Here is a 12,661-nt window from a genome sequence, read left to right as displayed (position 1 = left end):
TTATTCATATGTTTATTTTCAATCTTTGTTACACTTCATTCAATTAAGCTTAAAATTAAATAAAAGGATACTCATACTTCCTCATACTTATTTGTGTGATAAACATGGCAACAGAAAAGACAATTATATATTCGGTGTACCATACCCTTCTGTTTAATTAATATGGTGTGAGAGGAGATAAAAACCAAATAATCTTGCAAAATTACAATAATGATATGTAAATTAATGAAATGTAAATGAATGCTTCTGCAGTAGTGATACATGTGTGATAATGTGTATTTTATATTTACAGCTATTTGCTTTTACATGCTTTCTTGTTTTTTGACTTATTCAAAGCATGTTTCCGCATTATTAAAAGCGTGACATTAATAAAGTATATTATTACTACTACTGCTAACACTATTACAGCCACAAATGATAATATAACATAATATGGTATGATATAATTTGATAATTTAATGAAAAAAATATTTAGTTGTGTTCAATACACATACATATCTTCTTCTACTTTAGCTAGCATATCAGAGAGAAACATTTGTACCAAATACCAAGCTATTGTTTAATATGAAATACCTACCCTGACAAACCACCAGCAGGTGTATACCTCTTGCTCATGCTGTGGTTGATCGGCTCGAGAGGTGATGATAAACTCCATCTCCCAGAGTGCACCGCGACACGGCTCCTCTTCTCCCATTGGCCGGGCTGTCGGAGCGGCGGAGGCACACATGAGGCGGTGGTGAGATGTCGGCGGAGGAGGAGCAGCACCGAGAAGAGGCGCACTCGCAGAGCGGCTCACACCGCAGCTCCGTGCGGCTCCGAAGAGGCTCCGCGCCGCCACCGCTGAGAGGCTGCTCCGGCTGAATGAAGGGCTCCGTCCATGCGGAGGCTCGCGCTCTTTCTGCTGCCCTGTGCCGTCGCCGTCCTGGTGCACTTGTGGTTGGCACAGCGACCCTCCTCCGCTCCGCTGGACAACAACACACTCTCGGGTACTTTGTTTCTCCCACCGCCGGTTTTCACCCTCCGCGAAGCCGCGCAACTTTTCCACAGCCGGGCGGCTAACTTTGCTTTCACCGCCCCGCTGTGTCCGCCGTGCGTGTTAGTTTGTGCGGGAACAGGTAGTTCAGGCTTGTGTGTGTGTGTGTGTTCGTGTGTATGTACATGTGTGTTTTGGTGTGATTATAACAGTTCAGAAACGTTGGGCGTTGCTGGGACAGTCTAATGTCTGGAAACAGGCTGAAGCGAACTGAGCATCTCCGGAGGATTATCACATATTATCCGAGGAATATACTTAACGACCGTTTGATGCATGGGGACATTTGTTCCCAACCCCAAGATATGAATTATGGGATGCATCACAGTCGGTGCAAAGTAAATCTGAGAGGAGAGTGCTGTCAGAATCGGGGCTCGGGCAAATAAGTCAATATTTTTATTTTATGACTGATCTCTGGTTGATGCCTCATCATTGTCCCCCACTGTAGGCTGGTGGTCACATTTCACCCCAGCATCACTGTTGGCTGCTTCCCGGTGTTTGTGGGAAGTTTTTCTCTCAGAGCACATGAATATTTCAGGATGTATTTGTCCTTCTTCACAGATGAAGCCTTACCTTACTATGAAGTTCTGGTGGGGGTGCTGTCAGCGAGACACCACTATGAACTGCGACAAGCGATAAGGGAGACGTGGCTGGGCTACATCCGGCATCACCCCCACTTCCAGCACAGGTCTGTAGGCTGGATCTCCAACTTCACCTCTGTTTGCCTTTCTCTTCCTGTCTTTCCTTCTCCCAGGTCAGATTCACACGGGGGGGAATAGACCCTGCAGCCGCCAACGAATAAGCGTCTGCCCCATCAATCCTTTGTTGCCTCACCTGTCTAGTGCCCAACACCGTCCCCTCTGTCATTCTTCCCTTTTAGTCCATTTCCTTTTCATTCAGTGATCTAGGCACAGATAAGGTGCGATGGCCTTTAAGCAACCCCCCCTCTGTAACCATGGCAACCAAACCAAACAGATGACTGGGTTTTGTGCTTTGTTTTTCAGAGTGGGGGTGAAATTTATCGTGGGCAAACATGGGTGTCCCATTCCGGAGGAGGACAGAGAGGATGCGTACTCCTGCTCCATCCTGAACTTCACCGAGCCAGGTACCTATGTGCAATCTGTTGCTTCCATCTGCAATTGTTGAGCTGAGGCAGAAAAAGCCTTGGAGATGAGCTGAAAGAATTAAAAGAATGCTTCTTTAGAAAAGAAGTAAAACACCTTTGTTCACGTTCCCCCAGAGCTCAAGGATACCCTTCTTTTCCTTTCCTCACCCAAGGCCACAGCAGAAATGTCTGACAGTCGACGCAGCTGACTTTAAAAGCAAACTAACGCTCGGAGAGTGAGGCTGTATGAAGCGCTTACAGACAGTATATATAATAATTGAACAGACTCACTGTCAGATTGAATGTCTGCAGTGAATTGTCAGTGTCTCTCACCTTCACAGAGCTGGTCCAATTCAGATATTTCACTAATCTTTTCCCTGAGCAGTCTTCCACTGTAAAATAACAAAATTTCTGCTCTTCAGAATAGGCAACGGCCTTTAGGGTCATGGTGATGTTTTATTTTTTCCAGACCCCTTTTCTGCTCTCTGGTGTGTAAATGGTTTTAAGTGTTGACGTGATTTGCTTGAGAATGGGAGGCAGAGGGGCGGGAGCTTTGGTGCGAGATGCTCGCTGTGATTGGAAGAGGAAGAGACAGTGGCTGCTTTTGAGCACAGTTGGTTACCTGACGCACGCGCCTGAGCAGACATATGATGGTTGCTGCAATATCTTTCTTTCCGCTGCCTCGGAATCTCTTTTGGGGGATCTGGGTTAACAATAAGGTGAATGCTAATTAGCATCTCAGACTTTGTTATAGTGATATGCTACCAACATAGGTGAAAGAGTCAAACTCTATAATCATTTTAAAGTTTTTGATCATTGTTCTATTGAGCAGTTTGTCTCTATGTTATGACCATAGACTGTAAATAAGATGGATGACATGACAGCTTGCCACAAATGAAGCCAAAGAGTCTCTATTTCCCCCTGGTGGCTGGCTGCAGTATGGGTGCACTATATGGATGGGAGATGAGCCAAACTTGTCGAATAAATATTTTCTGAAAGATGGTTTCTGTCATGTTAGGTAGTTATAATGCTGATGCATCTCATTCTTACAGACAGTATATATAATAATTGAACAGACTCACTGTCAGATTGAATGTCTGCAATGAATTGTCAGTGTCTCTCACCTTCACAGAGCTGGTCCAATTCAGATATTTCACTAATCTTTTCCCTGAGCAGTCTTCCACTGTCTGCTGCTTTCACATATTAAAAGAACAAAATTTCTGCCTTCAGAATAGGCAACGGCCTTTAGGGTCATGGTGATGTTTTATTTTTTCCAGACCCCTTTTCTGCTCTCTGGCGTGTAAATGGTTTTAAGTGTTGACGTGATTTGCTTGATTGAGCAGTTTGTCTCTATGTTATGACCATAGACTGTAAATAAGATGGATGACATGACAGCTTGCCACAAATGAAGCCAAAGCGTCTCTATTTCCCCCTGGTGGCTGGCTGCAGTATGGGTGCACTATATGGATGGGAGATGAGCCAAACTTGTCGAATAAATATTTTCTGAAAGATGGTTTCTGTCATGTTAGGTAGTTATAATGCTGATGCATCTCATTCTTTGTAAGTTTGGGTTGAAAGAAGTAATGTGTAAAAAGTATTGGTTAAACGTCTAAAAGAAATTAGACTTATGTTATGCATTTGTTTACTTGTGTACTTCAAATAATTTTGTAACAATGTTCAACCCCCCCCCCAAAAAAGATCTCCTGTATTATTAAAGGTCATCTTGGTCGCTTTTTAATTGCATATCGTAATATCTGCTTTTCTCATGCTCTGCTATAACAGACAACGCATGACAATTGAAAACCACACTGTTGGCCAGTTAGTCAGTCTGTGTTTTTTCCCTTCCATTGTTTGTGTTGTTCGCAAATTACTCGCAGTTAGTGCAGTTTGCTGTGTGACATGAATATAACTTAAATCAACATAATTTGTGGCTGAGTCCCGTCAGGTAGATTGTCATCTGCAGTGGTGGTGAAGACGACAACTCCCATGATCCCACACCGCCTCTTGTTGTCATATAATTAGGTCTCTTGTTATTGTTGTGATTGAGAGACCCAGATTGGCCAAAGATACTTGTCGTACGTTTTACAAGTTATTTGATGTTATAAAAACTGATGAAACATCATGATCGACAGCTGAGACTGACAGTGGCGCCTTGACTGACTACTCAGGCTCTATATATATATATAGAGAGAGAGTATTATATATAGATATATGAATATTCTGGCTTCATTTCTTTAGGAGCAAGTAGATACGTGTTGTCCCTCTTTATATATAGTCGGTGACTGACTCTCGTACTAACAATTTCCTTTTTGTAGCAAAAATGCAAAAGAAATTCCCTGCTTCCACATCTCATTGCCCTCTTGTATAAACTGAATTTATGTGATTAATGGACTTTTGCTAAATAAGCTATTTAAAGACTTTATCTTGGAGTCTACGCAATAAAATGTTTCTGTATTTCTGATATTTTATTGACCAACAAAATAAAGGCATAGTCTGAAATGTAATTGATGTAGAATACTAAAGAGCATTATTTTTTTATGATGTATTGATTTTCTTTTTAAATTAACCTGCTGAAGGGAGCCAAGAGTAGCACTGTTGCTATTTGCTTTGGCAAGTTTGCACAAACAAAGCATTTGTATTGAGTCAGCACAGGAATATTAAATATATCTTCACACACTGGGAAAATTCTGCAGCTGCATTTAACTCCATCAGTGTGAGAAACATTTTCTTTGATAAATGGCTGCTCTTTCTTTGACTGTGATTGGTTGCCTCTAACTGTCTTTTATTTTGGAGCAGGCAGCAGAAGTTGTGTCGAACATATATAAAGTAAAAGCCTGGTTCTCTTTAACAGCTTTGATCTTTTCATTGATCTCCTGGGTAATAAACTGCTCTTTCGTAATTAAGAAATCACACTCACGAGCAGATGCTCGCTTTAAAGACAACCATCCCAAGAAGCAGCTCCTCAAAGTGCTGATGAAGTTGCTTTTACCTTCTTCTCTGAACATGCTCCCTATCCGCCGTCCTCATCACTGTAAAGAGATGCTCAGCATGTTAGGATCGTAATAAATTCCACCTGTGCTCGTGCAGTGACTGTCTGCCCTCCCTCCCGTACCAGTCACAGGAAAGGATGCTGAGATCGAGATCGTGACCATGGCGGACCCCTCGATGCTCGCTCCGTCCGACGTTTCGGCCATTGCCTTGGATTTTAAGGTTCTGCACCCGGTGGTGATCACCAGGCTGGGGCTGTTTCCCAGAGGGGCCGAGCCTGAGCTTCAGAGCAACATAACGGTGAAGCTTCTCCAGCTGGACCAGGAGGTAACAGGGCCTGGACCTTTAAGCATAATGCATCTGTTATGCTGTTTTTCTGTGGAGCCTGTTGGATACACAGCCTGAGGGCATCTGCTTCTGCTGCTACTGTTTACTGCCAATGAAATTAAATTCTGTGGTGTGGTATTCAGGCAAATTTACACTGAGGCTGAAAAAAACAACAAAATAGTGTTTGTGATTTGTTATGTACAACAACTTTTCGCAGGAGGCTGTGGTTACTGCTCGCTTCAGTGCCATCAGCACAGGGACCATGCTGAACGGAGTTTGGTACAAACCGGTGGAGCAGTTCATCTTGCCTAAGGTCAGTTTCACATACATTTTTCATGACTGTAGAGACACTGGGCCTCATTCAGCAATATCCTCTTAAGATGTTTTTGTTAAATTTGTTCTTAGTTCATGGGATAGTTCACCCAAAAAGTAAAATTCACTCCTTATCTACTCACCGCTATAACGATGGAGAAGTTGGTAATGTGTCAACAAAACCCTTTTGGGGTAAACAGTGTTGCAGTAAGGAAGAGGATATCAGTGGACATTAGGCTAAAACCATGGTGTAAATGACGCTGTTTGAGTCTGTGCATCTGTGTTCTTATATTGATGAATGCCATGTCTTTGTAAGTTGAATGTGCGAGCCAGTATTTCCTAATTAGCATAGGTAAACGCCCCCCCAATGTCCATAAAAGGGCTTGGGACTTCAGTCAAGTGTGCACACTGTACATTCTATATTCTAAACCACAGAAACTTAAGAAAAAAACTATCCTTTAAGAGCTGCTAGGAATGAATGAAGGAAAATCTATAGAAGGTGCCCCACCTGACTCAAACCTGAAATTTGTATTTTGTAGTTTCAGCAGTGGACAAAGAATACCACAAAAAACGTTAAGCAAAAGCTTTCTGGGAGAAAGTTGCATATTTGAAGTAAAATGCATACTTGGGTTTAATATAAGTTTTGTAATTCCAGACAAAACAATCCCAGGCTACATGTGCAACTAATGAAATGGCTGTTCTTCACTCAGGGTTTTGAAGGGACGTTGGTTTGGGAGAGTCTGGACTCTTCTGGATTGACGACCGTCAACTCCTCCGTGCAGCTCAATGATGGAGGAGGTGTCCTCAAGATCTCCTCCGTACGTTTCAATGTGTCAAAAAAAAAAATGTATAAAGTCAATATTGTTTGTCAAGTTTTGAAGTTAATTCTTTTTTTCTCTGCATTGCAGATTGCAGAAGGCATATTGCCTCATAGAAGTGCTCTTGGGTTTCCTGGTTTGGCAGGGGGGTTCACATTTACCATCTACGGTTTGTTCAGCAACAGAACTCAATATGAACTTGTGAAACAACATGAAAACAGTTTGATCAAAATCACTCTGAGCCGACAGTTGTAGAGGATTCGCTCTTTAAAAATTCCTCAAATCATCGTTCACTCTGGCAGGTTATGAGATTAGCTCCTTTTCGCCTCAGGGCTCTTGCATAGGAACGTGTCAAATAGGAAATAACATGTTGTTTTTCCTCCCTGTTGTGTTACATTATTGATTTTACCTCCCGCTCATGTTTGAGTTTATCCGAGAATGGATTTGTAGCCATTTTGGTGAAAGAAGATTAAATTCCCCCCCGTTCAATATCTCTGAAAACAGAACTAATGATCCGTTCTGTAAAATGTTATAATTTTATCACATTGTTTTGTCAGTCAGTGATTTATTATCCCTCAAAAGAGCCTGCCATTACCCCCCCTGATGTTCCTCTCTGCAACCCCCGCCACCACCTGTGTGTCAGATGGAGACGGTCTGTCGGGGCTCCTGCGGGGTCGCCCAGCCAGGATCGAGCAGCACGCCTCCAGGCTGAGGCAGGAGGACGCCACCTTGCAGCGGGAGAGCCTGAGGCACGGCGACATGGTTTTCGTGGACGTAGTTGACACCTACAGGAACGTGCCTTCCAAACTGCTTCAGTTCTATAAATGGTATGCCAAGTGCTAATGACTTGATTCTCTGTCTCCAAATTGCCCTTGCCCTCTGAGGAAATCAGCAACCTGAAATGAAAGTGTGTCGTCGCCTCGAAACATCCCGTTGTTAGAATCACAATTGCAGTCACTCAGTCAGGGCGAAAGTAGTTGTGAGTCACCATGTAGCAACACACTCAGAGCGGTCTTAATCTTCGATTCGGCAAGTGTTTTATTTAGTTGCAGGACCTCTTGCCCTTCACTCTCAGTGGTATTTGAAAATAAATCCACTCTGGGATATTGCAAAAGAAAATATCAGAGGTGAGCTTTAATTAAGGTTGCAAATTTCCTCTGTCAGGTCTGTAGGAAACGCTGACTTTAATCTGCTGCTGAAGACGGATGATGATTGTTACATCGACATCGACTCAGTGTTAATGAAGATTGACCACAAGGGTCTCAAGCGCAGCAATTTCTGGTGGGGAAAGTAGGTACTATTTTGTGTCCTATCCTGTTGAAAGTGTTTTGATGTTTTGATTTTGCTTGTGATTCAAGTCTTCTTTTGTTTGCAACTTAACTGTGTTTGCATGGATGAAGCGTGGGGTGAAAAGGAGACGGGACATGATGATAATGTATCACCCATCCTGACCTAGTTTCAGGCAGAGCTGGGCAGTGGATCGCATTGGGAAGTGGCAGGAGCTGGAGTACGCCAGTCCGGCCTACCCGGCGTTCGCCTGCGGCTCAGGCTACGTGGTCTCTCGTGACCTAGTCCAGTGGCTCGCCAGTAACGCAGAGAAGCTCAAGGCCTACCAGGTGGAGTAGCAAGCACCAAGCACGACTGTGGGGAAATAATGGGCAGGCAGTGATGAATATAGCGTAAGGAATGTGTCCTGGATGTCTCGTTACAGGGAGAAGACGTGAGCATGGGAATATGGATGGCAGCCGTTGGACCACAGAAATACCAGGTGATAGAGGAATGATATCAAGATCTGTCCGCGCCGATGAAGCATCACGAGTTGGTTTATTGACAACATTGTATTTACAAAAGATAACTTTGAGATAAGTTTGTCAGGGATCTACAGTAAAGTCCAGATCAATAAGACATTAGAGACCATAGTTTTACTCACTTAATTTGCAACGATTTACTCATGTGTTCTTCACGAGATCAAATTCAGCAATGGAATAATATGCATCAAAAATGTGAAATGATAAATAAGGGTTCCAGGCTTAGTTTTTCCAGTCATTCTAATTGTAGCCTTTAGCAAAGAATGCCTATATAAACTTCATTGTGTATTTAGCTTGAAATTTAACTCGCTGTTAGTAAGAGGCTGTGCTAGTTTCATTTGTATGTGTTGAAAAGGTTTTCTAAACTCATACAAGGGACCTGCTGATAATGTGTTGCTTGGATGACTTCAGCGAGAGTGAATCGAAGGTGCATGCTCTCAATTTAAGTAAGACCTGAACAAACGTATGACTAATAACCAGATCAGTGTGTCCATGTTAACACAGTCACCCTTTCTCAACTCAGGACCCCAGCTGGCTGTGTGAGAAGGAGTGCTACCTGGACATGCTGTCGTCCCCCCAACACACAGCTGAGGAGCTGCACATCCTCTGGGACAGGAAGAGGGCCTGCGGAGACCCCTGCGGTTGTCCCTGGGGCCACTAAATCTGGCTTACACCACACGCACCATGTGGCACTGTGGGTAAAAATGCACTCAACACTGGTTGTCGGTTCATTTTCGGTGGTTTCCTTCAAACCCGACTGAAACGTTTCAGAGTTTTATCAATATTGTCACATGATTGAAACTTGATGTATATATTTTTTCAAATATGTGATTTTCTGTTGGAAAAATATCCTAAAAATGTTCCATTGCAGGTTCTTAGAGGGGAAATCTGGTATTTTTCAGCCTGGGCCCTATGTTTCTATATGTAGTTGTGCAAATGAATGGTTCTTTGGAATCAGTCCGGTGGATCACGGCAGCAGTGGCCCTAGTTTAATCCTATAGGGCAACAATTGCCCACTTTTGCTCAACTAGAAAGTCTCACTGCAGCAGTTCGTTGTCCCTCCTCTGCTTGTTTCCGCTGTCTCTTCTCGTTCGACCTTCAATTTGTGGGAGGTATTTGTTTGTATACTTCGCTCAAACAAATAAAGACAACCATCGGAGTCGAATGCTTCAGTAAAAGCAGAAAAAGAATCAGCCATTATAGTTTCTCTCAGTAAAACCCAACTCCTCTCTCCAACTCCAGTTTCTGCTTTATCTTCCTGCGACAAGCCAAGTCTCACGAGTCTTTAGAGTTAGACTTCTCGTCGAATCAGACGTTTGTAATGTTGCCAGACTCTTAGCAAAGACCAGGAATAACAACTTTAGAATTTGAAGTGTACATTTCATGGATTGCTGGGGTAGCCCAATAAGATTACATTGTAGCCACTGCCTTCATGTCGTGGCTGCTGGCGTAGGCAGTCCACTAGACCATCTCCTAACGTTTCTGTAAGTACAATGGACACAGCTCATAGTGATCAAGTTTTATCCCGATTTAGTTGGGACAAACAGCACAAATGAAAGAAACACAGAGAGGAGCAGTAAATCACTGACAGAGCAGATCAAAACTGTAACTTGATTACTTGATCCTTATCACCAAATTATTTAAACAGCACCACTGTACCATTCATTCACACACCCAAATTTAATAACATAGGGCCCAGGTTGAAAAATACCTTTTTTAATATTAACAACATACCAACATCACAAACCATTGGCAGCTTCAGAATGCATTAAAACACATCAAGCTGTAGCATACTGCCAGTATTTGTATCATGAAATCAATCATTCATTTTAAAAACGTCCTCAGTGGAACAGACAAAAGACTGTGATGGTGTGAAGAAGTCATGTGTTATGTGACAGGGACCATGTGCAATACCAGGTCATCCTATACGGAATCACTGCTGTGAGACCTGAGTACTTTGTAGTATCATTATTACTGGTGCTCTAATATTTGACGGACTCAAACGTCTGGGTCTAAAAAGGCATATTTGATGGTATTTTAAAGACGACTCCTTTACATTGCTGTATTTTGTAAATTATTGTCTTAGGCTTTTCATCCCCTTCACTATTTCTAGATTTATGATGAGCTTTCTCACAAGCCCACAGTTTGTACTGTAACTGTCATTGTGCAAATCGTGATGTGGCCTTACTGTGTTTGTTAGGCATCATACATTTGCAACACAAATTTTCTGAAACTTGACAAAGAGACTCGCTAGTTTCACCCTGGTTCTATAAATCCTTCCTCACAGGTAATAAAAAAACTCTCATGAGAGATTGATTTGTCTGTTTTTCTTGGTGATTTTTGGGGACTGCTGCTGATTGGGATCCATGTTGGCTCTGAAGCTCTGTGTTAGCCGTCAGCCCTGCGTTGCCAACGCACAGTCAGCAGACAGACTTTGCTCAGCTGCTAAAAAGAAGACGTACGTTTCTTCTTTTCTTAAAAAGGAAATTGAAATCACCCTGCTCTCCATCAGTGAGTGCTTTCAGCGAGTCGCCGCCCACTACTGGAATGATGAAGAGGAAAACCCGTGGAGCGCTTTAACCCCAAATTGATCAGTAGCTTCAAATGAATCAAAAGGACCGAACACGTGCAGTCAGCAGACACTTTGGAAATGTTGACAAGAAGTAAATGTAGTGAGTTTTCCCTCTAAGCAGTTTGTGTGTTGAAGTATAATCATGTGAGTGATGCAGAGTCACTGGAGTCAGATCACCTCGCTGTGTATTCCAGTAAATAACGAAAGATGATGCTGAATATTTAACTAACAGAGGATACGAGCAGCTGTTTATTCTACTGAGGCTCGCCCTACCTGCCATGAAATCTATCTCTGCAATTAACCCGACATCGAAGCCCACGTTCCTCTTCCTCCCCATCTTTTCGTTGGCCTGCTCTCTCAGCGAGCGGCACGATAACAACATCACATCCGCAACTGTTCCTCTCTCGCACATAGATAAGGACGACGATTTTCACCCCCATCAGCCTTTTCTCACCGATCTGGCTCCAAGCCCTTCATTGTGAGCCGAGTGGAGCTTGGAAATAACACGCGCTAGTGGCTTCTTTAGAAGATGCGGTTATTGGATTTCCCTTAAGTTTGATTAATGTTGTGGGGATGTTGTCAGTCCTTGTTGAAAGTGTTTGGATTATAAGCATTTTCCATATCTGCCCTGCTCTCTTACACGTGCTCATCCAACAAGACCATCAAATCAACCACATCTACCTCTGACCTCTGATGTGAGAAACATTTGTACTTCCATTTTTATCTCCTGCCATTATACACTTAAATATAGAGTTCATATTGTTGATTAAAGTAAAGAGAGCTCCTTTGTATTGAGAGGATGTGTTGGAATAAGTGAGAGTTAATGTTGTGTCGAGGGGGAACTCTGCTCTAAGAATTCCTTTTGTTCTCCGACAGATCAATATTTGTGAACATGAAGGCACTACCAAAGCCCTGTGCTTAGAGACTAAAGAAACAGAACTGGAATAATATTGACCACAAAACCGAGCATAATGGGGGAAAAAAGCTCATCCCGCAAAGCCTGAATATCTGATTCATCCACACGACTGATATAAATAGACCCCACACGTCTTGAATCGTCGCTGCCCTTAAGCGCGTGTGTAATCTTTTCTAAGCGACGACAAGTGTACAATTCCCCGAACCACTGATTTATTTTCACTCTATTAATATTTTGCCATCAATGTGCAATCATCCGTTTAGCCCGTGACAAGCGCTGCTCGGAGAAAATAAGAGGGAAGTTAATTGTATTCATAAAACCCTTTTCATCTCGAGTCTCACCTCTTCCCCAAACTCATCTTCTCCGCGCGCTGCAGATTGAATACGAGCCTGTGTTGACTTTACAAATTTCCGTCCCATTTTCTTGACGTCTGGTTCTGCCAGACATTTCATTTAACTGGAGTTTGATGTCTTTTTTTCAAGTGTTGTCTCCTGCCTCCTCACAGACGAGTCAGATCTGTGTAAGTGTTTAACTCCCTGTGGTCCAAATATGAGCTGATTATTAGCTACACAACATGTAAACCAATTATACCATATTTACACAGTATTTTTCTACAGTTGAATTTTCATTCTTAAGGTTTCTTTGTTCAGTTTTGCATTTGTACTTCTACCACGAGTTGTGGAAACTAACACATCAACCATTCATCTGTTTCTTGCAGCAAATAACACTATTTCTAACCCTTTTAACAAACTGCTTCGCCTGCTTCCTTCACTCTTATTTCTTAA

The 12,661-nt window shown here is 42.6% G+C and overlaps 1 protein-coding gene across 1 annotated transcript; it reads left to right on the top strand.

Moving 5' to 3' along the window:
• Positions 1 to 752: 752 nt before the first annotated feature.
• Positions 753 to 10,698, top strand: b3galnt2 (beta-1,3-N-acetylgalactosaminyltransferase 2). The gene is made up of 12 exons (XM_062401782.1): positions 753 to 986; positions 1,592 to 1,718; positions 2,035 to 2,135; positions 5,251 to 5,450; positions 5,668 to 5,763; positions 6,473 to 6,580; positions 6,671 to 6,749; positions 7,224 to 7,407; positions 7,745 to 7,870; positions 8,037 to 8,196; positions 8,292 to 8,348; positions 8,912 to 10,698. The coding sequence occupies exons 1-12, from the start codon at positions 878 to 880 to the stop codon at positions 9,047 to 9,049; spliced, it is 1,485 nt and encodes a 494-aa protein (XP_062257766.1). The 5' UTR covers positions 753 to 877; the 3' UTR covers positions 9,050 to 10,698.
• Positions 10,699 to 12,661: the final 1,963 nt, after the last annotated feature.

The sequence above is a fragment of the Platichthys flesus genome, chromosome 12 (assembly GCF_949316205.1).
Source record: "Platichthys flesus chromosome 12, fPlaFle2.1, whole genome shotgun sequence".
NCBI lineage: Eukaryota > Metazoa > Chordata > Actinopteri > Pleuronectiformes > Pleuronectidae > Platichthys > Platichthys flesus.
The sequence above is the reverse complement of the archived record's forward strand: the minus strand, read 5'-3'. Positions and strand labels throughout refer to the sequence as shown.

Coding starts and splice junctions, on each gene's coding strand:
- b3galnt2 (XM_062401782.1), top strand. CDS start 878: ATGCGGAGGCTCGCGCTCTTTCTGCTGCCCTGTGCCGTCGCCGTCCTG. Junction 2,136..5,250: donor CCTGAACTTCACCGAGCCAG/GTACCTATGTGC, acceptor CTCCCGTACCAG/TCACAGGAAAGGATGCTGAG. Junction 5,764..6,472: donor AGCAGTTCATCTTGCCTAAG/GTCAGTTTCACA, acceptor TTCTTCACTCAG/GGTTTTGAAGGGACGTTGGT.